The sequence below is a fragment of the Maniola jurtina genome, chromosome 2, assembly GCF_905333055.1.
Source record: "Maniola jurtina chromosome 2, ilManJurt1.1, whole genome shotgun sequence".
NCBI lineage: Eukaryota > Metazoa > Arthropoda > Insecta > Lepidoptera > Nymphalidae > Maniola > Maniola jurtina.
In genome coordinates this window covers 12,722,501-12,749,654 of record NC_060030.1, presented here as the reverse complement: position 1 = coordinate 12,749,654, position 27,154 = coordinate 12,722,501, and the positions used below count along the sequence as shown (strand labels likewise).

The 27,154-nt window shown below is 35.3% G+C and overlaps 3 protein-coding genes across 15 annotated transcripts in view; 1 reads left to right on the top strand and 2 right to left on the bottom strand.

Moving 5' to 3' along the window:
• Nucleotides 1-12,190, bottom strand: part of LOC123874877 (guanine nucleotide exchange factor DBS-like) — a 125,383-nt gene extending 113,193 nt beyond the window's left edge. For 2 of the 4 annotated variants that reach the window (XR_006798032.1, XM_045920465.1), the window contains exon 1: nt 11,657-12,188. Coding sequence is in view for 2 of the 4 variants with exons in the window: in XM_045920465.1 (XP_045776421.1) it covers nt 11,657-11,825 (169 nt within the window). In the remaining 2 variants the exon portion in view is untranslated. Of the gene's footprint in view, nt 1-11,656 lie in introns of all 4 variants that reach the window. The other 2 variants (XR_006798028.1, XM_045920426.1) reach the window with 2 other exon arrangements.
• Nucleotides 1,027-6,685, bottom strand: LOC123874911. Of its 2 annotated transcripts, XM_045920485.1 has the most exons (5): nt 6,319-6,685; nt 5,723-5,998; nt 4,324-4,551; nt 2,921-3,742; nt 1,027-2,890 (listed from the first exon to the last, which is right to left on the bottom strand). In XM_045920485.1, exons 2-5 carry the CDS (start codon nt 5,981-5,983, stop codon nt 2,519-2,521), a joined length of 1,683 nt encoding a protein of 560 aa, XP_045776441.1. In that variant the 5' UTR covers nt 5,984-5,998; nt 6,319-6,685; the 3' UTR covers nt 1,027-2,518. The 2 variants fall into 2 exon arrangements, with proteins under 2 accessions (XP_045776441.1, XP_045776433.1); XM_045920477.1 differs by having other exon boundaries at nt 1,027-3,742; nt 6,319-6,683.
• A 4,492-nt stretch (nt 12,191-16,682) lies between the features above and the next one.
• LOC123874826 (glycogenin-2-like) overlaps nt 16,683-27,154 on the top strand; it is a 23,963-nt gene continuing 13,491 nt past the window's right edge. For all 9 annotated transcript variants that reach the window (XM_045920416.1, XM_045920357.1, XM_045920352.1 and 6 more), the window contains exons 1-3: nt 16,683-16,841; nt 24,545-24,680; nt 26,375-26,549. In XM_045920416.1, coding sequence (XP_045776372.1) covers nt 16,835-16,841; nt 24,545-24,680; nt 26,375-26,549 — 318 coding nt within the window. In that variant the 5' untranslated portion in view covers nt 16,683-16,834. The remainder of the gene's footprint in view (nt 16,842-24,544; nt 24,681-26,374; nt 26,550-27,154) is intronic.

Below are 27,154 nucleotides of genomic sequence, written 5' to 3'. Positions count from 1 at the left end.
AATTACAGACAGACACTCCAATTTTATTTATTAGTATAGATTACATTTTATTTAAAAAATCTTTTATTTTTGTATATTTCATGTTAGAATGAATGAATAAATTATTCATAGCGTAGTATTTTAGCATGTTAGTGCATAAACCCGACTGCTTAGAAAGTGCTCATAGTTATATCTATGTATTCTATATGCTCTAAGTCCTAAACTATTAGACTCCACGTTACAATTTTTTTTGGTGAAAAATAAGTACATGTAAGCTTTAATTCACGGTAAAAAAAAAATATTTTTATTCTGGCCAAGTTACTCAAATATCGATTTGAAATGTTCACTTCCGGTTTACTATACGTTAAAAAATTTAAATTTAGAATTCGATAAAAAAAATAAAAATTTCAACTTTTTAACTATAATAAACAATGCTTTTTAATTTTTTTTACAAATGAATTGTTACAAATAATAAGCATCCAAAAATAACGGACTTCATTCTTAGTAAATTTTTAAAAGCTCATAACTCAGCAATAATGCATCATAGGAAAAAAACATTGTGTGTATATATCCACGTCTACTAGAAGTATAACTGACCAGAGTATAAACAAAATCCACGACCTCACTTTTTTTTGGCTGTCCGCTTGACGTGAAATGCCCCTATAGTATTTTAGTTTAGTAGTTAGTAATTAATCAATGCGACAGACTATTATGACACTATTATGTACAATCGAGATTGCACTTCACCTGACGAAATAGCATCTAAAGAGTGAATGCTACCTGCCACAATGCCTGTTTGTACGTCTTTGATGGACTTTTCTTAGCAATCGGTTGGCATCTTTCTTAGGGTGTATAGTAAGTCAAATACAAACATTAATAGAACCAAACCATTAATTCAAATATACATATTAAAACAGTAAAATTAAAATTACGAAATACACTAGTTTTAACTGCCCATTCTTCTAGATTACCAAAAAATTGTAAATAAAAATAAAACAACATAGCGCTAGCGCTAATTTCATTGTGTAAATACGATAGATTAATTAATTGTATACTTACAAAGTATAGTTGTTGTTATATAGGCTAGGGTCAAATCTAGTCGTATTTCGCGAGGACAAAAATGCGCGTGAAATTTCGCTCTATTGACGGCCATAACTGAGTAAATATTACATTGAAATATGTCTAATACCAGTGCTTAGAGCACATTAATTATTATATATTACACTTTTATATCACTTCAATACGCAAAGTATCATTGAAGTTAGGAGTTTGAATTTGCGCGTGGTTGCCCTTTAATTCATTAAAAGCTTGTGCTTTTAGTGAATTAAAGGGTACACGCTACGGTACTAATGATTTATTTAGCTTTTAAAATGTAACTAAATTATTATTTATGAGTTTTGATGCATACAATTGAGCAAGATATAAGACATCGCTCATTTGCGATTCTGACAAAAACTTCAAAGAAAAATTGCACTTTATTCTTCATTATCTCGCTCATAACGACTTGTAAAAGTCTAATTGAATAAAATATTTTGAATATTAGTCATTTAGAATTGATGGCCACACCCATTTTGTCAGTTTTCACTTAGTGTAACTGCACTCATTTACTAATGTGACAGACACAGGTAGTGGTTAAAGCGAAATTCCGCTCGCAATATTCCAAGCGCCGAATTTCCACCAGATTTGGCCCTACCCTTACAAATCAGTTACTAAACCCAATACTGAAAAGGTGTAAAGTAAACCTAAGTATCTTTGCTAACTTATTGCCAAAGTTACAAATGGCCTTACATAAATTAACATACTCATTACTGAATTACGTTAACAGTGGAAACTTCATTTCAATAGTTCAGTCAAGACAAGACTCTTGTGTGTAAATAGTTACACAAACTCCTCATTGTGGTTGGCACAAATCTGTCAATTTGTGTGGAGTTGCCTAGCGGCCGAAATCCATCCGATCCATAATTTGTCAATAAGTTGCTTAGCAACGTTGTTAATTGTCTGAAAGCATTCTGAAAGCTTTGATAAATAACGACGTTGCTGTTGTGGGTATTTAGCAATAAAAGTTAGTTGTCATCCTACACGCCTTTTATTGACACAATATGGTGACCTGGTGGGATTCAAACCCACGCCCTTTCCGACTGGTGCTAAGGAACCTATCAACAGATTACAGAATAGGATTAAATTATTATTAGATAATTTCAGCCGTAAGAACATAATATTATTATATTTGATAATATACCACTGACTGTATTCCTATACTATGATGAAGTTTCCAAATGAGCAACATAACATCAAAGTATAAATCTTTCGCTTTGCATGGAAGGTCTTTACGAAATTGACAACTCCATACAATGATGACAAATTAACGCACCACAAGTGTTAAGTTTTTAACTTAAAAACTCTAGTACCAGATTCACGTCAATGCCAATGTAGAGTTTTAACTTGAAAACTTGACACTCAATAACTGGCATTCATCTGAAATTATGCCCACTCTCTGTTCCACACATTTAGAAAAATCTTCTGAGGATGTGGTATCTTGTCAATGTCTGTACCAGGCGCCTTGGACCCTTGTCTGAAAGTGCGAGACAGGTGTGACGAGGTAAGCCTGTTGCGGTTGTTGTACTACCGCCAAGGGTATGACTTGCTGCGCCATTTCTACTGGTTGACCGTTATCTTCGGAGACCCCTAGCGGTTGCAAATGTTGTTGGGAAACCTGCTGTACCCCACCAACTTGCTGCGTCAGCACTTGCTGGTGCTGACTCACTTGCGGCACCAGCTGCATTTGCTGCTGCATCTGCTGTTGCTGCTGCGATTGTTGCTGGTGTATGACCACGTGGGGCTGGTTCTGCATCTGCTGATGCTGTTGAACCTGCACTTGTACCTGTTGCTGCTGCTGTTGCTGCTGTTGTTGCTGTTGTTGTTGCTGCTGCTGTTGTTGCACTTGCTGCTGCTGCTGTGCCTGCTGCTGAGCTTGTTGCTCCCGTTCGTGCTCCTCTTTCTTCTTCTGCTCCATTGCTGCCTTTTTCGCGTCAGCCTTCTCCTTTTCCTGCTGTATCCTAATCGGATCCTTATTCTTGTCGTACGTCATGCACTTGCCGCTACGGAATGGCACCATGTCTTTTGGTAATTCCTGTTTCTTAGTCGCGAACTTCACGTGAGGGAACTGGTCTTTCATGAAAGCTCGGAAGGTGGAATACCCCATAAGTTTTACTCCAGGCTCCAAGATTTCCCCGTATTCTTTGTAGGCTTCGAATAAGTGCTTTCTCGAGTCCCCTTGAATGATGACAGTTTTGCTGGCCTTTTTACCTTCTCCAGAAGGTTGGACATCTTTCGGCGAGCTTGCGTGCTGTTTGAGGTACTCCTTTAGGAAATTGGTAGCATGTTTGTAGATGTCTAGTGTGAAGGTGTTGTACGGTTTCTTACCAACATTGCCGTGTATCCTCGGCGCGACGCCGTGTGTCATAACATGCTGCCGGATTCTCTTGAGCTGATAATGTGTCACATTTTCTAGGTACAAGAAAGCTTCTAAACAAACCTTTCTCCCTTGGTAAACGTAGCAAGCTCTCAATCTCCTCCTGACCTTATGCCGTGATGTCTCAGCAGGGTTGGCCAAACTAGCCATGGTGATACCCATCAAATACATGTCATGTTCACTTTTGGTCAGTTCTGCGATATTCAGCCGATGGCGATACACTGCCTCTGGATTGAGTCCTCGATAACAATTGTCTTTGCAATCACAACCTCTTTTGAGCCTCTCATTTACCTGAAAGATAAGCATAGACATATTTATATTTTATATTTAGTACATTTTTCTAAGGCCTCGAAAATAGAAATAGGATGGACCATCTAAGTAACTAATATCAGTAACAGCTAGGGTTGCCAACAACAAATACAGATTCAGAGAGATTAAATAAAGAGTATAAAAACCAGTCAAGTGCGAGTTGGACTGGCATACAAAGGGTTCCATACCATCGTACAATATATACCTAACACCTTTATGTAGAACTCTGCAAGTTAATAACGAGTCTGCGCCATCTATATGTGATTAAGTAAATTAATTTTTTTGTGAACACATTTTAATTTTTTTGTGTGATATAACCACAAATTCACATTTTTCTGATTTTTTCCTTTACTTGTGCTATAAAACCTACCTAGCTGTCAAATTTCATGATTCTAGGTCAAGGGGAAGTACCCTATAGGTTTTCTTGACAGACACAACAAACAAACAGACAGACAGACAACAAAGGGCTCCGTTTTTCCTCTTAATGTACGGAACTCTAAAAGGTAACAGACAGACAGAGAAAGAGACACTCGTTGATAATACTAAGCAAAGATAAGATTTACCTGAGCTGGATTATCCTCCAGTTTATTATCCAGGACCTCCTCATCACTATCAGACTCTGCTTTTTTCTTTCTTTTAACACCAGCTTTCTTTCCCACATTTGGCTTAGTTTCAACATCCAAGTCTGCAGTTTCAACATTGGTCTCAAACTCAATACCATATGTCCCTTGCATGGCTTGAATGTTGGCATCGCCATTCTCTACTTGGATTGTATGACCTTGCCAAAGAACCTGGAATATGAAACATGAAAAATAGAATACTCTTGTATTGTATTAAAATAACTTATGTAACATTGACCATAAATTTTTTTTACCGCCCTTAAGTTTAATGTCTTTTGCACATCATAAAACTACAAGGTCTATTATTCTCTGACAGGTCTAGTTACATACATACCTACCTATGTAATATGTAATATAATAAAAGTCAGTGAAATAGATGTTTCAAAGTGTGCAAAAAACAACCATTGTTACATAAATTCATAGATTTTCAATTTAAATCTATCCAAAATACAGATGAATTCTATATGTTACGATTTTTATCATCTCAAAGTTATGGAAAAGCATTAAGTATCCAAGTGAACCTCTAGTAACATTTGAATTCATTGTTATTTTTGCAAGAATGCAACTTTATGAAGTAACTTATTTCAAGGATTCTATTGCAGTAAAATGACAGCTAGTGTGCTGATTGCAAACCCCTGATTGGCTGAAACGTACTGATGCAGCAAGAATGCCATAAATACAACCAATAAATATAAAAAAACTAATAACCAATGGCCTCACATGATTATTTAAAGTAAAAGGACCCAGGACAGGTTCAAAACTAGGTGGGTTTACTTTGACTAATCACATGAGTCTAGACAGTTATTAAGAAGTTGTATTTATAATGGAATATCACTCAAAATAGATTAAATGCTAAAACAATAACGAAAACTTGAGATTGACCGTTATGGAATCAACCAGTTGTATTAGCTGTTTGAGATATATTGCAAACTAGGGGCTGACCGAACTTTGCATCACGCAGGTGCCATTTCTGAAAATCTGTTTCATGCAAGTCTACATAAACATATTCAGCCATTGCAAATCACGAAACTGTTTCTAATTTGAGTTGTACATTTGATATGCCAATCAGTTTGGTCTTTTATATAATTATACCTGATCTGCCCTGCTTCACTCGGCTAAAATTTGATAAACCTACCTATATTTAAATAATACATTATGTTAGCTCTGGATAAAGTAGCATTCAAATGGTGAAAGAATTCTTAAAATAGGTCCAGTTGTTGCAGAGTTTACTTCTCCTCTAATCTAAGCAAATCTTTTGGTTCTGAGTTTTCTTCTGTATACATATCTTTCTTCTTTATATTATTAGTAGTTAGTAGTATAGATAGATAAAAATAAAAAATACCTGTTCCTGATGTCCATTATAGTTATGCTGCTGCATATTCTGAGCAGCACCCAGTTCAAATACAGAGTGCTGCCCCATCACAGGGGTGTGCCACTGGGCACTCTCCCCATATTCGCCGCCGCCGTTCTGGTCCGACGGTATGGTCACTATGATTGTCTCCTTGCTGTCCACACTTCGACGCTCGACCGACAAGAGGGAGTGCAGAACTTCACTCGCCTCCTTCTCGGCCGGGTTCACCACTTCCATCTTCTCATAAGACATTTGCCCGACGCTACACTACAATGCAAGCCAACATTCATGTCAATCACATGTAGAACTATCTACCTACTTACGTACGTGTAGTATGGTATGTACAATGAACGGCACGGCAACCCGCCCCGATCGCTCACACCTAGCAATTCTACATTTCTACAACCCCACAGAAGATTCCGCCGAGAAAACCGCGATAACTTTTCAAATTCATGTAAATAAACATAACAAAAACCGTGCAATTATTAACCTTAATCGCGTTTTTTAAGTTTCATTATCGCATAGCGGATCGAACTCCCGTGGAATATTGGGCCATATAGTCATAGCTGAGAAAGATTCAAACTCACCTTTTTCGCGTTATGTGCACGACCGAGACACTTAAATGTATATTCTTCCAGTTACACTTGTAATGTGGATTGTATTTGTTCACTTGATTTCGATATTACAGTCATAATTGAAGAGAAATGCACAAATATTTCACATAATTCACGGAAGCAATATGGCGATACACTTTCCGTGAATAAAATCGGAGGACGCCGTAGAACTCGTCGTTAGTACAGTGCGCCGCCGCTGCGCACCGCCAGCGTCGCTGCTTCCGTATCGACGCTCGCCGCTCATTCCGTGACGCGCCAACTTTAAATGGCCAAGAGCACTTCTTTGCGTGATACAAGAGAATTAACTGCGATTGATTATATTCCGCCGATTCAATATTTTGTTTCTCGTCTTTTTCATGCTTAATATGAATTTTGAAAGTGAAGAAAACTGCATTTATGTAATAAGTTTTTACAATAGGAATAAATAAGAAATAGAATGGAAAATATAGGACAGGAATATGTCTAGTCAGTGGCTATATTTTTATGAGATAGATAAGATGAGATAGTTCCAAATGGTTTCTAGGAATATTTGGATACCTATGAATAACTAAAGTTAACCGAAGTATAAAACGTAATATTATAGTTTCTCTGATCTTCTAGCTTCTATTTAAACCTTAAGCTGTAATGCAGCACATGTTAGGATTCCCTTGCGTATCTCGTACCTATCTGAATGAGAAATAATGTTCTTCGATCGCTCGGTTTACGTATTTCATCGACCATATTTTGTGTGTTATTGGACACGGACACGCAGGAACAAAGGCTGATAAAATAACATTTCCAGCTGCCTAATTTTGTTTATAATAATCGAAAAATATTTTGTTTATAATCAAACAATAACTTTTAGTTTATTTAAATCAAAAAATATTTAACACCTAAATGAAATCAACTCTAGAACTTTTCTGTGAACAAATTCATTAAAAGCTGGTGGGTAGGAACTATCCAGAATCAGATTTTTATAACATGAGGAGGGAAAAAAAATTGAGTGTTTAAAGAGACTGAATATTAATAATAATTTATTATCTTCAACATTATTTCAAACGATTACTAAACCAAGTTGGACTAAATGATATATAAAAAAAAAATCTGGACGATGAAACAAGATCGCGATTGAAATATAAAAATGTATCAGGTGTTACAGGGACTTAAATAGGGAGTATTCAAGAAGGGTCCGCATTGGCGTGGAACAAAATGGTGTGTTCGACCGCCAGCGGCTCGGGAGAAACATCACACTAATATTATAAAGGCGAAAGTTTGTATGTGTGTGTGTGTGTGTGTGTGTGTGTGTGTGTGTGTGTGTGTGTGTGTGTGTGTGTGTGTGTGTGTGTGTATGTTTGTTACTCCTTCACGCAAAAACTACTGAACGGATTTGGCTGAAATTCGGAATGGAGATAGATAATATCCTGGATTAGCACATAGGCTACTTTTTATCCCGGAAAACCAAAGAGTTCCCACGGGATTTCAAAAAATCTAAATCCACGCGGACGAAGTCGCGGGCGTCAGCTAGTTTTTCATATAGATCGTGTGTATACATATCGTGCTGATGACATACACTAACCTAGGGGATATACATTATTTCCGTTTCCTCACCGTCCTACGTCCTTAACTACTACTACTATTTATATGGGAATTCAGATTTACCTACCGTGTGCTTATACAACATACGAGCGTATTCAAATGTGAAAATCTTTTTCAAAATGTATTCCTTTTCGCTTTTTAGTTTTAATAAATCTTTTCAGGGCGTTGTAACCATTACTGCGTTGGGATTCCGTTCAGGATAGGTACATACATAACGTAATGGTAATGAAACGAAAAATTCTCCAAAGTTGTTTCAAACCTTTCTATAGAGTGGTAGAGTCTAACACATTATCCCTGTAAGGTTGATCTGATGCTTAGTTGAAAGAAAAAAAGGCAGAAGAAGAACACGAATTACATTTATATTAATTTCTTTAACAATTCAACAAAATGGTGTTCTTCTTTGAATGAATAACTGATTCATAACGGATTATTGACAGAAAAGCAACTTGTAAATTACTAAGTTCTACAATATGGAACTTATAGTTATCATACTAGTTGCTAAAACTCTTAGCAGAAACTTAAATTAGCTGTCACATTTTAGGAACATTGGCGATTAAGAATTCAGTAGGTAGGCACGATTTTTTCAATATATTTTTCATATGAAGAAAAGAACATAAATTATCAAACAAAGAGATACATACAAGAATTGGAAAAATCTGGAAATAATACTGGTCATTTAAGGAAATCATGGAGGATAGCATAATTCCAAAAACCACCAGCATTCTTTCCATACTGTATCAGATATGAGCGCTCGCCAACTCTCATTTAAACCAAACTCTGAACCTGCCAGCAGCCAAAATGATGAGCAAGTGCAAATTGGTCAGAACATCATGATTCATGTCAATATCCGAAAAGCCACCCGAATGGAACACTAAAAGTAAAGATTCTGAAATGGTGAAGGGCTAGCCACACCATCCAGGCCCGATAATGAAGTAAGACAATTAGCGTATACCTGCCATATGAAGAGAAGGAAAGAGGAGGAAAGGACGATTGATCAAACGTTGGGCAGATGAATTTACGGCCATATCGGGGAGTACTAGGACAAGACAAGCAACGAAAAGAGAAGCTGGGAAGAAGGTTTTGCCAAAAGGCATACAGATTAACCTTTAAATGAAATTACGTACTTACATATTGTAATTGTATATTGTATCTGATAGGAGCTACATAAAAATGATCTATCCCAAAATATCTACAAAAATGTGATTAATGAAAGGATTCATGACCCTAAGCAATGGATTACGATTTACGACACAAAGACTAGTGATATCTATATCACCATAAAATGAAAAGCTGACTTGACTGACTGACTGATCGTTTAAGCCACAGCTCACACTATTGGATAGATCGGGCTGCACACACAAACATAGCATGCACATAGCTATTATGAAGTAGACATCCGCTAAGAAAGGTGTAAAACAGGAGTTTGAAATTTGCTACTTCGTCAACACTGTGGCATATAACAGAGCAGGTACCTAATGAACATGTTGAAGTTAACCAGAATGTGTTTGGATTGAAACAAATAAATCATACGCCTTTGCTTGAATGCACACAGTGCCGTGATGTTACGCGCCTTATGTTTACAGTAAATTCTATCGATAGTGAAAGTACTCATCCCGATTATACAAACAATTATTATGTACACGTATTTTGTTCATATTTTAGACAAATAAATTATAGAATCTATAACAAAGAAAAATTGCAACCGTAAAGTACAATGAAACTAAGCATCTTGAAAGCATAATTGAAAGATAGTAAAAGTTTAGACAGTTAATAAAATTGGAGAAATCGAAAATATATTGAGAATCTCTTTCTTTTCGAATCAGACCATTTATTTTATATACTTAGTTCTACTTTATGGGGGCATAACTTTATTTCAGGCTCAGGACTTCCAGGACCAATTCAGAAAAAGAATCAACTGAAATTTTTTTCTGAAATCGGCAAGTATTTCACTGCTTTAATTTATTGTTAACTTATTTATTTATATAAGATGAAGAAGCGATACTGAAACATCGTATCGAAATGTTTTGACCTTATTGAATTCATATTCGCCTAATGAAAGTCTCATAACAAAAAGCTGGTGAAAAAAACGTAGTAAGTATTTAATTAATCTGAACAAATTTTTTTCCGGGCGTTTTTGGCTTTTATGCAATTCTGAATTCTAAACAAAACGAGCCAAAAGTGTGAAAAAAAATTGAGACCAAAGTTCTTGATATCAACCAAACGGTGCACCGTGCAATAACAGAAAGTTTCAATGTATGTTTAAAATTAAATTTCATGCAATTACACCGTTCTGTTCGCCAGCTTCTCAATTATCATAACTAAGATGCTATAAAATTTACACACGTGAAAAATTCTAATTTGCTTTCTTCAACTGTCTTAATTCTTTCAACTGAACGTGTCAAAATTATGAAACTCAAAACAATCATCTTTAACGGTGAAGGATAACTTCGTGAGGAAATCTGCACACCTGTTCTCCATAATATTATCAAAGGTGTGAAGTCTACCAATCCGCACTTGGCCAGCGTGGTAGACTAAGGCCAAACGTCTTTCATTTTAAGAGATCAGTGCTCTGTACTCTGTAGTGAACCGGCAGTGGTTTGATCGCGATGACTTAACTAAATGCAAATAAAAATATCTTCATAATATTATAGTCGTCAATTTAGGTGCTATCTTCTAAAACCAGTCAAATACATACTATCGAATAAGTACAGGCTAATGACTCACTCGCGCGTGTATTGTTTCTAGTGTCTACCCTACTTAACTTAATCTCAGATCTGAGTATGTAATCCATTGTTTGCCGTAGGTAATTAAAATGATATGTGACCCAAAGTAATAAAGATGAAATGAGATAAAAAGGCTTTACTATGTCAGTCAAATATTAGGTACAATAGAGAAACAAATTAACATGACAGAATATTTCAGACCTATATATTTAATGTGTTGGATAATTTTAGTATAACTATCTTGTAGAAATATTAGAATGATAGAAAGAAACAATACTTTAATATAGTTAAAGCAGTGGATGCATATCCAAATGTGAACGTTTAAACGAAGCTTCTAAAAAGAGCTAACAAACAAAATCCTATGAAAAACCCCCTAATGATGAATTCTGATTTCTAAAGAAAAAATTAGTAAAAAATACAGCCGTAAATACCGACTTCCGGTTTATAAAATGTTAATTTTTAAACTGAAAAATACGAATGCAAAATATTTCAATTTTATCCCTACAATAAATAATTAATTTGTTTAAATATTTCTAAACGTTTTTAATATTATTGTTCCAAAAAAAAAGTGCGCGAATCCGCAACCTGTCAAATTAATTTTGGCAGTTAGGTCTATGGTACTAGTAACTAACTAGTGTGTAATACTTTCGAAGTTATTACTTATTTTTATTTTTAAAATCATATCTAGTTATGAGAATACAAAGCAGAAGTAGTTACAATACTATAAGTAAGTGCCTATTTAATTAGATAGGTAGGTATATAAGATTTAATTCATAGTAAGAAAACGAATAAAATTACCGTTATTATTGTAATTATCACTGTTTAGAAAGTAAAATAGCTCTTGTTTTACTCAAAATAATTGCTAAATATTTTAAGTGATTAATTCGTAGTTAGTTTTAACCTTATTTGCAGGTAAGTTTCTTAATGCTAAAAGTATAAAAAAACAGATCCTTCGTAGTTTAACTAAGTAAAGGTTACAAGAAGTAGAATCATCTTTCAGTCTGTTTACTTACCACCCGAAGAAGAATCCAACGTGAAGCAGCTGCTACGCGATTTCACCATGGAACCTGGAGATGGACCGTCGGGCCACTCCATCTTTTCCTCCATGGCCTTCGAGGCACTTCTCTTGAACTGTTCTAAGAAGCTGTCTATTTGTGTCTCTATACTCGGAGTGCTGGCCATCGTTACCACCGAAACACCGAAAACAAACACAAAATCGTATCCAGCTACGATATTTCACATAATGTTATTATGAATCTCGAATATTTCGGTCGTTGAGGTGAATTAATTTAGAGTTCCCGAAAAATTTACACACTGCGTCATTATACGTCATTGTCGCACCGAATTCACCCATCAATACGTATAATTTTATCCAAAAAAATCTGATTCTCCGCAAGCATCAAAGGGCCGTAGACACTGAAACGATCGTACTACGGATACCGTTATGATATAGTTATATTCTATACGGCATCGAAAATAAAGCGACACCCACCGACATCTATCGATCGTCATGAACAGCTGTTCACTGGTGTTGCCACTTTAATCGTGCTTTTGCTTAGATAAAATAAAAATTGCTTATCGTTTTATAAAACCATTGCTTTATATTTCTTATCATTACTCCGTCTATAATGCGAAATAAGAACTGTATTTTGTATGTCGTATAATATAATCTATGGTATTAATGATTAGTGTGTGATGGAACGTAGACGGTCTATGCTCTATGGGCAGATCGTCCATGTTAGAAGATATTGATTAAACCAAGCATGAACAATGGTTACCGAGTTTTATTTAATAATCTAAATCTAATACATGGCGCAGCCTATAAACATGGCAACAGGATATAATTTACCCGCAAAACTATCCTTAGTGGGAAATTTAAGTGAAAACTTTAGAAAATTCAAGCAATCTTTTGATATATATTTGGAGGCGGCGGGTTTGTCATCGGCAACGGAAGTAAGAAAAATAGCGATATTTTTAAATATCATAGGTGAAGATGCACTGAACGTGTACAATACTTTAAAAACGGATGATTTAAAGACATTAAAAGACGTACAAGAAATAATAGAGAAGTATTGTAACCCTAAAAAAAATGTGCTCCACTCACGATACATTTTTTATAATAGATGTCAAAAGCCTGGGGAAAGTTTTGATAGCTTCCTAACAGAAACAAAACAAATGTGCAATGACTGTGAATTTAAGAAAGGCAGAGAAGAGGCGCTCCGAGACAGGTTGGTGCTTGGGTCAAGTGACATTGATTGTCAAAAGAAAATGATTAAAAAAGGAGATCCAAACCTAGAAGAGGTTATCGAAGCCTTCAGAGTGGCTGAACTTACCAACTCTCATTTAAAAGAAATGAAGCAAGTAACAGAGATAGATGCGTTAACATTTAATAAAGTGAATAAAAAGAGGTGTTTACATTGTGGTACTAATCATCCATACGGTCAGTGCCCCGCATGGTCAAAAACCTGTGTAAAATGCAATAAGAAAAATCATTTTGCCCGGATGTGTCGTGCTAATAAAAGTATGAGTGAAGTAACTGTTGAAGAAGGGACAGAACATTACATAGAAACTGTAACTTGCAAGTCATCAGTGGACTCAGTAGCATGGTACCAAGAAGTAACGTTACCTGGACAAAATAAAATCAATTTTAAACTAGATCCGGGAGCCGATGTCAACATTTTGCCGGTGCATTTATTTGAAAAAATCACTTCAGATCACCCCATAGTATTGTCAAATACATGTGCAAAACTTGAGAGTTGGAATGGGTACAAGACACCAATTAAGGGATTGGCCACTATGGAGATAAAAGTAAATAACAAATTATATAAAGAGACATTTTGTGTAGCAGGTAATGCAAATTCTATGCCTATATTGTGTCGTGATGCATGTGTGCGTTTGAACTTAGTGAAACGAATATCATCTGTGGACACAAGTAATAAACTAAACAAAGAGGACCTAATTAAAGCTAATAGTGATCTATTTACTGGTATTGGTAAGTTTAATAAGCAGTATGACATTAAGTTGAAAAAAGACATTATTCCCACTTCAAAACCCCCATACAGAGTACCCCTTAAGCTAAGACCTAAGCTGAAAGAAGAGTTGGCTAGTCTGGAGGGTTTAGGCATTATAAGCAAAGTTAATGAGCCTTCAGAATGGGTTAACAGATTAGTAATTATTGAAAAACCTGATAAAACTATTAGGATATGCCTAGACCCAAAAGACTTAAACAATGCAATTGTCAAAGATTATTGTTATATACCTACTGTTGAAGACTTGTCGACTAAGTTAACAAAATCAAAGTACTTTTCTGTTTTAGACCTTAAAGATTCCTTTTGGCATATTGTTTTGTCTGAAAAGAGCTCTAAGTATTGTACTTTTGCAACTATGTTTGGTACATACAAATTTAATCGTTTACCTTTTGGTATATGTATTGCCTCAGAAGTGTTTCAAAAATTTTTATCTGAAATATTTGGTTCTATAGATGGAGTTGTAAACTACATTGATGACATACTTTGTTATGCTGAAACGGAGGAGCAGATGAATAAAATCTTATCCCAGGTATTTAAAAGAGCAAGGGAATATAACATAAGATTTAATAAAAGTAAGTTTCAATATATGTTGAATCAAGTAAAATATTTGGGACAGATTTTTGAAAATGGTACAGTACGTCCAGATCCAGATTCAATTAAAGCTATAATGGAGTATGATATTCCGAAAGATAAGAATGATTTGCAAAGACTGCTTGGTCTTATAAACTATCTGCGCTCCTACATTCCCAATCTTGCTACTATAACTAGTCCTCTCAGAGATTTATTAAAGAAAAACACTATATTTGAGTGGCAAAAAATACACACAGACTCTTTTGAAAAAATAAAATCCATTTTATCTACTTACCCTGTTCTGCATACTTTTGACCCCAATAAAGAGATAACTATCCAGACTGATTCTAGTAAAACAGGGATAGGGTGTGTTCTGTTACAGGACAACAAGCCAATCTATTATGCTTCTAAATCTCTTACAGAGACTGAAATAAACTATGGACAGATAGAGAAAGAATTTTTAGCTGTTCTGTTCTCTTGTAAAAAATTTCATACATTCATATATGGGAGACAAATTGTTATACAAACAGATCACTTACCTCTCATTTCAATAATGAATAAGTCTCTATGTGACATTCCATCAACTAGATTGCAAAGAATAAAATTGAAACTAAGCATTTACAGTATTACTTTAAAACATGTACCTGGCACTCAAATGCATATCGCTGATGCTTTGAGCAGAGCTTGTTCCACTGCTAGTGCACAACAAGACTGTGACAGTGACCTTAATGAAATAGTACACAGTGTGAATGTATCTGATGACATACTATGTCAGATTAGGCAAGAAATAGGTAAGGATCCTATAGCGTTGAATTTAATCAAATTTCATAAAAATGGTTGGCCAAATTCACACACTAAAATCCCTGCAGAGTTAAAATACTTATATAATTTAAAGAGTTTAATTTCTCTTGAAGATGGATTAATTTTTGTGGACAGTAGACTTTATATTCCCAAGTCATTACAAGACTTAATATTAAACAAACTTCATGGATGCCATTTTGGAATAACCAAAACAAAAGCAAGGGCAAAAATGTTATTCTATTGGAATAACATGAATTTGGACATTGAAAAATATATCACAAATTGCAAAACTTGTAAAAAATATTCAAATAATAACATAAAAGAGCCGATGGTCATTAGAGAGCAGCCAGAACTCCCATTTCAATTTGTCTCTATAGACATATTACAGTATGGCAATAATGACTATCTGACTCTAGTAGACCATTATTCTAAATGGATAGAGTTGCATAAATTAACAAGTAAGACAGCTGATGCTACAATTACCATCCTCAAGACCATATTTTCTACACATGGCATACCAGAAAAAATATATTCAGATAATATGCCATTTAACTCATTGGCATTTTTAGAGTTCAGTAAAGAATGGCAATTTAAACCTATTTTTTCAAGCCCTCATTACCATCAAAGTAATGGTGCTGCTGAAAGAGCAGTAGCAATTTGTAAAAATTTCTTGAAAAAATCAAATGAAACAAAGATAGACATAGAACATTTTTTATTAGAATATAGAAATACCCCAGTTCTTGGTCTCAATATATCACCAGCTCAATTATTGTTCAGTAGATTATGCCGCACAAAACTTCCAGCTAAAGATACTTTGTTAAAACCTAAAATAATTCCTGAAATTAAAGATAAATTAGTAGACAATGCATTAAAAAACAAAATGTACTATGACCAACACACAAGACCTAGGACAGACACATTTAAGGAGGGACAAAAGGTAGTATTTAAAGAAAATGAGCATAGTAATATATGGAAGCCAGCCACCATTAGCAGAATAAATGAGAATCCCCGTTCTATAACCATAAAAGACAACATGGGAAATCTTAAAACCCGAAACACATGGTTTATTAAAACAGACAAGAGTCAAGATAGAACAGTTGACAAAGTGAGCACACAATCAGCATGGGCTCAAGTGGCTACACCAGAAGAACCAACTATATCTGTCATGACTCCTGCTGATCCTACTCCTCCAGTTCAGTTAAGAAGGTCTAACAGAAACGTTAGACCTCCTTCACATTTGTCGGATTTTGTAATTGATTAAAATTAAGATTATTTAAACCTATGTTATCATTATTATTGTCAATTACTTTACTATTAATAAGTATATATTTGTGTTAGTTATAGTATGTTAGTATGTAAGTCAAATATGTAGAATTTACTATTATAAAAAAGGGAGATGTCGTATAATATAATCTATGGTATTAATGATTAGTGTGTGATGGAACGTAGACGGTCTATGCTCTATGGGCAGATCGTCCATGTTAGAAGATATTGATTAAACCAAGCATGAACAATGGTTACCGAGTTTTATTTAATAATCTAAATCTAATACATTGTATATTTTGCTTGTGCTTTGTGGGAACACGTCACATTCAATAATACTAATGTGTTAGTTCATGTAATCATGTATGTTTGTCGAAGTGTGCGTGGGTAGAGACCGCCGCGAGGGGATCGGTCGCGCACGTTGCAAGTAAGCATTTGTTAGTGCTGCGCGAAGAACGTGTGTAGTTCGTGATATTTTAGGTGACTATACAATCGGTCACACATTATTGCACTACACCCGGCCTCAAAATGTCAAGTAAGTATATAATTTCCTTAGATTTTTCTTGATTATTAATCAGTCATAATCCACTGTTACTTCAATTTGCTGTATCACATTAACATCTGATACTGCAATTCAAGTTGCACTGTTAACAGACGTTATCGCAGAGAGAAAATCGAAAAGGGTAGTAAGAAATTACTTAAAAATAAAAGCTAGTAAAAGAATATTGCTCTTGCATAAACATTGCCTTCAAATGTAATATTTTTAATGAAACTCGTATCTAAAACGAAAGTTTACCCTACTAATTTGTTATTCAAATACCTACCTACCTACGTGATTTTATAAATACGTACAGGTTTTTATTTTTAACGAATTATTTGGAGCTCAAGGAAATTTCTGAGAGTGAGACAATTCTCATGTTGCATTTTAATTAGGATTTCATGCTTATTATACCTATTACTTTAATATTTACTTAATCTTATTTTTTACATGAAATAATATATTGTTTTACCTTGTTTTATCATTATATTAGCTGCTAAGTATATTCTGGCGCTCCTGTTGGAAAATACAATTAAGTACATAGGTACCTATTCATAATTGTTTCCTTCCTAAAACTTTTACCTAATAAATACTGCATAGTAATATTAATTACCATATCCATCCTCCTCGCCATATTCTAAGTTTTAATTTCTTCCATAAAAGTTATGTATATAAATATGATAATCAATACTTAATATCCTATAATTTATCGGGACCTCTTCCCCGGGAACCTTGAGACTAATTCTACTCAGGTCTCAGATTGACTCCTTTATTAACATCAGTCTATTGGCTTACATCCGGCCTCATATGTAATCACATGGATCACTTTCTGAATTGAATTGTTTTATGTACGCCATACAAGCTCACTAATACTACACATATTATGTTATCAATCAGATAACATTCTCCCCGGTTGTAAACATAATAACATATAGCCATATCAGTATCAGCCCATTTCTATAATCATAGCAAACTGAACATGCTGCATATCAACGCTGATGCGTTATCGTTTTATTGGTCTTGACCATGAGCTTCTATTCGGAGCATAACAAGAGTACAAGCGCGATAGCTAGATTAGCAACAGTAAAAATATTTATTCAAGATATTCTCTCATAATATGTCACTGCGAAGATAAGTAATTTTTCTCATTACCCGATGTATGCAAATATGCATGAAGGTATTGCGGTTGGATAGGAACACGATACCTGCCGCAAAAGTTTACTTGACCTTATTGTGGCTTTAGTGAAGGCGACAATACTCTTATTTTAATTATAAATGGAAATAGGTACTTATTCATTAGTCATTATTATAAACTAGATGATGCTCGCAACTTCGACCACGTGGATAGGTTTTTAAAAATCCTGCGCGAACTCTTTGATTTTCGGGGATAAAAAGTTACTTATGTCAATTTCCGGGGTAAGGTACCTCTGTACCTTTCATATAAATCGGTTAATAATGGATAGGTCTTTAAGAATCCCGTGGGCATTCTTTGGTTCCCCGGGATAAACAGTACCCTATTCTTTCCCCGGGATGTAAGCTAACTCTGTACCAAACATTCAAATCGATTCAACTGTTGGGCCGTGAAATCTAGCAGACAGACAGACAGACACATTTATGGAAGTTAGGATTGTGAATGGATCTTACAATCAATATAAGCGCAACATACTCGTACATTTAATAATTATAACTTATATTGAGTGTTGGCTAACGCGATTTCAACTTCTTTCTTTTTACTATGTAGCTACGTACAGAAATAGAAATATTTTATATTAAATCAAATGCCCTTCCCATCGTGAAAAACCAGCTAGAAAGCATATGTAACAACTGTTTTACTTATATACCCACTGATATATTCTTAAAAAGAATGCAGTACGTACCTATGTCCTAAGCTATGATTCATTAAACTTTAAATAAAACTTTCATTGTCTGCTATAAAAATAGTTACAATCTCTAAATCGAGATTTGTTTATTAGAACGAAGTCTCTTTAATATTTTCTGTTTGCCATGTAAAACCAACATTTACATTTTTTCTTAAAATTGAAAGATAAATTTGTAAAAGCCAAGTAGCCATTTACCCGATGCATATTAAATCAGTTAAATTCGCGTGAAGTGTTGCTGAAACATAGAAAGTTAAACTTCGATTGTAAGCTGTTAATAATCTCTGCATGAATGAAGTTGCATGCTGCTTTCTTTCCAACGATTTTTGTGTGGCCATTTTGATCGAAGAATGCAATATTACCTACTGCATTCCTTTAGTTAAGCATCTGAGTTTCTGAGTGCATGCATGGTTCCCGCCAGACCGGCCGCACCTAAATAGAAACCACAGGGACATTGCTCCCGGCTTCAGTAGCGTCTGATCCTGCCCGCCATTTAAATCTTATGTACCTTATTGGGGTTCTATGCAACGTCGGCGTTCCGTCCAGCCCGCATGAACTAAACTTGTTCCTTTGGCTTTGAAATTAACATAACATCAATCCCCATATTGATTATATTATCAAAAATTCAATAGTCTGTCTCAGTCTGGTCTGCAAAGAATGTATTATAAATGCTAATTTCCTAATTCCTAGACTAAGTATATACTAATTTATATTATCTTATGTAGAATGTTAATACATAATAATATTATATTATCCTCCCAGGGATAAAAAATATGTAAAATTTAAAATCTATTTTCCCACGGCATAACTTGTAATGTTTATCAGCATTCTCTAGAACACTTCGATATTGTTTTATTATCTTTCGTTGTATCTCTGTATTTTATTTTGAGTGTATATCGACTTTACAAAGATTATTTCACATCAATATGTTAATCTATTTTTTAGAATCTAGAATCGATTTAGAAAATGTCATAATAATTATTGGGTCTAGCAATCATCCTATTAGCAGAGTTACGAAAATTAACGTTTCAGTACTATATCCATTACTTATAGAATTCAGATCTAAATCTATCCATATAGATTCAAGGTATGAGTCTCACAACAACCATTGTCAACATTTTCTAGGTAACCACGTTTCTTTTTAGCTGTATCATCATTTTATCCGAGAGGTCAAGGACAACCCTATCATTAATCTTTTGTCCAAATGTAGAACGAGATGTTATCATAGCAACAGCAAAAACTTATTGAGTAAGTCAGAGTAAATATGTTATAATATTTAATAAGTACGTCATTATCGTCTGTTATAGATTGAGAAAAGAAGTTTTCTATTTATCTCTATCCTTCAGCGTAATTTCAGTTTTGGTTTTTTATTAAGTAGGTATACTATACTTAGTAAGTAGGTAGGTAGTAAAATCATTATCGCGTGACCAAGTTATTTGGTCATAATTTTCTGCATACACTTCTACAATATGAAAGTTTCATGTTTATTACTATTTCATGGTTGCAGCTCCTGACTATTTAGTTCATTGGCAGCTGCTTTGTCACCTATTAGCCTACAGTAATAAACACTTTGTTAGGTATCTCTGTTCGAAGTTCAAATAGCTCTTTAATCACCTGTCCGACAAGAGACTAGACCCAGACACTCGAAGAGACCGTTGCTGAAACAACAGCTTTATAATTCAACAGATATATTTTATTCGTATCAATACTCTTCTTCTTTAAACAGCACAAAACAATCCACGTTAAATATAACTAAGTAAATATAACTTCTAAAATCTAAACTTTAAAGTAGATTTGTATGCAAGTTTCACCATAATTTGATACTGTTATAAAAGTGAACTAGTTTAAGTATATCTTGGTTGTGATCGCATAGAAAAGGGATTTAAAATACCTACATACAGTAATTAATAACGATATCAAAATATGTTTTTAAAAACATCAAAAATTGCGGAACCGGCAGGGATTGTTCTGCATCCCTCTAATATAAAAATATTAGTATTTTTTTCGGATTTTTTTTTGCGGAGGCTAGGTATTAAAATTTATTTCGGAAATTCCTTCAAGTGTAGATAAAAACCATTTTTATAAAATAATTGAGTAACGTCCTCTTTCTGAATAATACTTAGTTAGATACATTTCTAATTAATGTGACAATTACGATGAAGGGTTAAATGCTACGGTTTTAATAAAGAAATCTACGGAAACCACTGCACAAATTAGATCTATGATATCGAAATAGGCGTGGAGAATTAGGATTGGTAGAAATAGCGCGTCACCAAAACGTAGATAAAAAGAATGATTGTTGGTTTAATTATTGTGGAATGCATAGGCGTCGAGCCCGGCACCAAATATCTGACGCTATCGAGTAGTTTTATTTTCAATTTTATTTGTGTCGCGCTATTTTGGACCAGCAGACGAGCAATGTGCGGTACTTGTCTATTTCATGGAGCTATTAGCTTATGCTATGCGATGGCCCACGCGATCTGAAACATTAATACCTATATCACAGCATATTTTATTTTCTTATATTCATACCTTTCTCTACCTACTTCCTGTATTAAAAAAAATCATAATAAACCTTAAAATATGTTTAGGCTGAATAACATGAGGTTCTATATTGAATCTGTGTAATTTGCCCAATTTTGGGGAAATAGTTTTTTAATGCAAACATTACGAAATAGAGCATGATAGATCATCGATCATCGCCTTAAAATCATAATATCATAACTAGGTATATGATGCAAATCTTTTAAGATTATTTTTTATATTTTGTTTTACATCTTTTAATTAATATAGAATGTATTTAATAATTAGATTGGTACATACTCTATATAATTTACATAGAGATTTTTTAAGAAAATTAAAAATTCATGCTCGGAAGGACTCAAAGTAGGCAAGTCTCTTCTATTTCGGTAGGTGATCCAGGTAGGCAGCTGTATGCGCAAACGCATAGAAAACGAGTTAAGCTATTTGGACCCGATTTGGACCATAATTTAATTTCTATGATTTGGACGTAGCCCAGTATCCAAAAACAAGAGTATTGAGCATATCTTTCATCATCTAGTACAATTATAAAGGGAACGTCAAGCTAAATGACTAAACACGCCACACGTGCCAATATTTATCGTGTAGGTAGGTACCTATTACAGATACCATCTTCGTTATTAGAATATTTGAACTGCGCACTTCCTAAAACTTGTTCAAATCCATTTCAAATCCCTCGGCGCGCAGCGCAAATACAAATTCAAACGATTTATTAAATGCGTCGTTAGAGTCATTTCCAGTTATTTTAATATTTTACGTCTTTGGCACGTGTAGGTATATTATATTATTTAGCGTTCGTAAGTCAACTGGTAGGTACGCTAGTATGTAATTAAGTTACTAGATAATTAATACCAAAATTATTATTATTTCATAAATTACTAGGTATGTGCTAAGTCCATAATAAACAGGTAGGTAGCAACTAGGTATTTCTCTATTTTTAACATAAATTACTTCCGTTCAATTTATAGAATCTATAAAAAACTAATTTTTAGGGTTCCGTAGTGAAACAACAGTTACAGTTTCCTCTAGTCCGCCTGTCCATCTGTCTTTATGCATTTTAAAAATAATCTGCAGAGTTGCAAAATTATTTCGTTAAAAACACTCTGAATTGAGAACCTCCTCTTTTTCGGAAGTCGATTAAAACCTATTTACCTACCACTACACAGCTCAGGCATGTTAAAATTTGAAATAAAAGACTTTTCAGTGTAGATATCTCCTGAAGTCCTGAACATGAAAAGTGCGAGTCAAAAAAGTTTTGTTTCACCCCCAAAGACCGGTGAAACCCGTAGCAAAGGAGGTTTAAGAGCTACCTAAGGGCCAGCGCAGACCAAGTGCGTTGGGTGGCGCGGCGCGAGCGATAGACCACACGGGAAAAAGACTAGAGTAGGATCATAATGTGGCTCGGGGCTACTTTTTTCGCCGCCACTCGCTGCAGAAAACGCCTTGACTCTACTTGCCGTCACTTAGCAGTCGCCACATTCGGTCTGCGCTGGCCCTAAGCAGTGAAAGGCGGATTTTTCAGAACTGAAAATGCGAGTGATGTTACTCGTAGCAACATCGGGCACGCTATAAAAATGTGTGAGGTGAGGTCATATTAGCGGAATTCTCCTAACATCATGAACATTTCTTCGATACGTCCGTTGCGGCCGAATTTAGCCTGCTCATACGCATTCTCAGTATTGATAAATGCGTTGCGTGTCTATTGCGGTGCTTGCAGGTCATATCATATCTATACTAATAAATAAAATTGGAGTGTCTGTCTGTAATTTCGAAATAACTACCTCATATTAAGCTCATATGGTTATTTGAACGATACCATAACTGAATCACACGTTTTTAAAATTTTTGTCTGTCTGTCTGTCTGTCTGTCTGTCTGTCTGTCTGTCTGTCTGTTTGAAAAGGCTAATCTTTGGAACGGCTGAACCGATTTTGACGGGACTTTCACAGGCAAGTAGAGGATTGACCAGGGCGTAAAATAGGCTACTTTTTTAACCGACTTTTAAAAAGGGAGTTGTGTTTTTCTACCTATGTACACCGAAATCTCCGAGATTTCTGAACCGATTTGCGTCATTTCTTTTTTAATCGATAGAGGAACTTTGCGACATTGTTTCATAAAAAATTTGGAGTCCAACTCCTCAATCCTGATGCTGCAGGGGATCTGACCAATCCACGCGGGCGAAGCTGCGGGCATCAGCTAGTCTCCATTAAATCTGTGTCTCCAACCAAACGATTGTATAAGATCTAGGATAAGATAACATCAAGCCAATGCCAAATTCATGCAGCGAGGCATTCGTGCTGGAAGCTTTCAAATTCAAATTATGTTTACTATCAAGAAACAAACGATTTTCGTTCTGCATTTCCTTGACTTACTTTTTACCTAGTTGCCAACTGGTACTTGATGGCACTATTCAAGAGTAAATTTAACTTTTACATGAATTCAGTCATTCATTTCACAATAGGTACTTAAGTAAGTACCTAATATTATTTTGTAAGATCAAAAATATTAGCTTTGGTTTTTATTTGTTTAGTGAGCCGTACGGAATTTTGTATGCCTACTCGTCCTCGTATGTACACTAGTAGACAAATAGATTCTGAATGTAATTTTATAAAGTTGCAAACACATTAATGGAACAGATCAGTCTGTATAGTGTACGATGGCGTGAGTCGAAAAAAGGTGGAGCCACACGTTTCAAACATTTGATAATGAAAACAATCACTATTTTTTTAAAGTAGCGAACAAACCAGCAGGTGGGTCATCTGATGTTAAGTGATTACCGCCGCCCATGAACTTTTGCAGCACCAGAGGAACCGCCGATGTGTTGCCGGCCTTTCTGGAATATGTTGGTCTTCCCCTTGAATAACCCATGTTATACCCTCTATTCTATATCTGTTGTAGCGCTTTGTGATTGACCCTTTAGACGCGGCCCGCGCACACCCCCGCGGGCTCTATTGGTCGAAAGAAAGAAAGAAATAAACGTTTATTCTTTGAAAGTTGTGCGACATCCTATCATACAGCGCTGGTTTCAGCCGGAACCGCGATTCGGGTAGCGCAGCGCCACGGAATTTATCGTAATGTTTAATTGAGTAATTTTTTTTTTCTTTCTTTCTTTTTTAAACCCAATAACGCATAATGTGTCTGAAGCTTAATTTAACAACAAGGATGTCAGACATCCAATAATAGTGCAAGGCACTGTTCTCGATATAGATAGTCTAGACTTTAGACAAATTAGTTTATTTGATTTCTTTTAATAATTAATTTGTTATTTGTATTCATTTTCATAGATCGAGCATGGGTAACGCTTGCCACAAACGACTCCTACAGTCTCGGCGCGCTGGTGGTGGCGCATTCTTTGCGTCGCTCCGGCTCAATTTACCCTGCTGTGGTGCTTATTACCCCTTCCGTCACTGAGGCTATGAGGTAATTATTGAAATAAGATACACAGGTATAGGGGCACCTACAGCTTGTTGCAAAATACTCTGAAATAAACGCCTGGTGTCCCATTCTTTATGATGCTGTAGTTGAGTTTACGCTGCTATTATTAAAACTATAAGGTAATTAATTATTATTAGTTTTGTAAGAGCGGTAACTTTGTCGCGCACTGATACATGAATTGCCCAGTTGACCACGCTAAGTTGATTAGTAGCTCCATGGGTGACAAAGAGTCTTCAAAATAGTGAAAGGTCACTATGAAATTTGAATGCTTGTTTTTTCTTTTACATAGGTAAAACGTCCATGTAAGAGGAAAAACTTTCTTTTTATAGTTACCTAGATAATAAAACAGGTTATAGAATGTATGTGGTTAATATTAATTCGATGACATACATAGATACCTATCAATCGAAATTCGAAACGATGCAATGTAGGGCCATTAATATTTTATTTGAGGAAGTTCGTCGAAAAATAGAACAAACATACGGTCTGCATCGAATTTGTAACGCGGAAAAAACGATAAAACTGCGCTAATTTTATTAATTCGACCATGTACCTACCTATTAGACTGACTTTTTGAATCTGTGTACCGAAATATATTCTGAGTTGATTTCTTTTTAATTATTAACGGACCAATCGCGAATGTCAGTGGAAATAAGATAAATATACGTTGGCCGGCGTTCCTGTTGATGCTAATGTTATAATGGTATATTTTGGTTCTACATGCCTTCCGAGTTCTGACGCCATGTCGTTCCATGCAAGACGCTACTGGACAAGTGTCCGAGTCTGATTTAGCACAGAAATTACGCAAGCTTTTATTTTTAAATTTTTCCTCAATACTTCCTGTATGAGTTTGTTGACAAAATTTTTACATCATAAACAGAGCTGATTCAATGTAACTGTTAATATTAGGAAGGTTTTCTTGGTTTTCTTGATTTTTTGTATAGGAAAAGCAATGATTTAAAAAAACAACAAGTTAACAAAAACAAAAAAATAAGTTATAAGTTACTAGTTTGCTAAGACAACCGAGATGAAGCCAGAAGGTACCTACTTAGTAGGTCCAAAAGAGATATTTTATCATTTGACCAAAACACTTAACTACGTGATTTATGTTATCTACTTGAACTTTTCAGTCATAGATAAATCGAAAAGTATTAACCTCAGGCCTCTTAATATCATGATTAACTAAACATGGCCACTAATCAACTTCTGTCAAAAATCGTCTTTATGACATTCTCCATCCAGAACGGAAAAAAAAGATTCAATTTTTGAATCCGCGTAAAAACTTGTAGCCTGTCATCTGTCAAATTGGTTCCAAAATAGTTCCAAATAATAAACAGACCCTGGCAAAATACAATATTGACGGTGAACTGGCAATAAGTCCTATCCCAAATATTTTTTCACTTTACACTATTTCGTACTCCGTAGTATTACAGTGCAAGACAGCTATCTGGCTTGGAATTTTTGAAAAGCGCGTAACACTAGTGAGGCCTCACCTACATATTGGCAGGCGTAATCACCAAGTAATAATAAACAAGTTTTTCCTTCACCCTGTAAAGTTGTTAAAATTGAAATAAGTAGTACCAGTTGTCACTTCTCAGTCGATATAAAGACTTTTGGACAAAATATACCTCTTCTATTGGCAGTATCACCGAAGTAACATCATAATTTGATGTCCTCAGGGAGCGTCTTCGCGCAGTATTTGCTGAAGTGGTGGTAGTAGACGTGTTGGACTCGAGGGACGCCGCCCACCTCGCACTGCTGAGGAGGCCCGAGCTCGGCGTCACCTTCACAAAAATCCACTGCTGGAATCTCACTCAGTATGAGAAGTGCGTCTTTTTGGACGCCGATACATTGGTAAGTAGCAATTGGTAAGAAGCAGGCGTTATTTTGCGGAAGTCCATGATATACAAGGAACCAAAAGCTTAATTTGCTATAATCCGCCAAACCAACGAAATCTGGTGGTACGCAGCACCACACAAATTCCAACACCACTCGACGCGCGTTTCGCCCCGACACCGGAGCATCCTCAGGAGATGTAGACCTTACAATGTCTAATTGCTAAGACTTTGCACTTTAATTCCGTCCAGATTCAGTCAAAGGTTAAAAGAAGCTATAAGGTATTTCGCTCGCGGTGCTGCGTAGAAAGTAGAAACCAATAAGGATTCCTCTCCCTGGTTAATGCGCCTCCATCTTAGCTTGGACTACGTCAGGATCTCCACTTTTACTGTCAGGTGACATTGTACCTAGTCAACATAACTTCTTATTGATATCTTCACATTTTACCATTTACTGGTGATTGCCCTGCCAATCTATCTTTTTACCTATCACTTATGGTATATTATGAGAATAAGAAGAATTCCTTCATATTAATTTTAAAGGAACGAAAGCGAACCTGAGCGATAGCAAAAAGCCTTCCAAACGAATGGACATTTTCATAGAATCAATCACAAATAGACGCA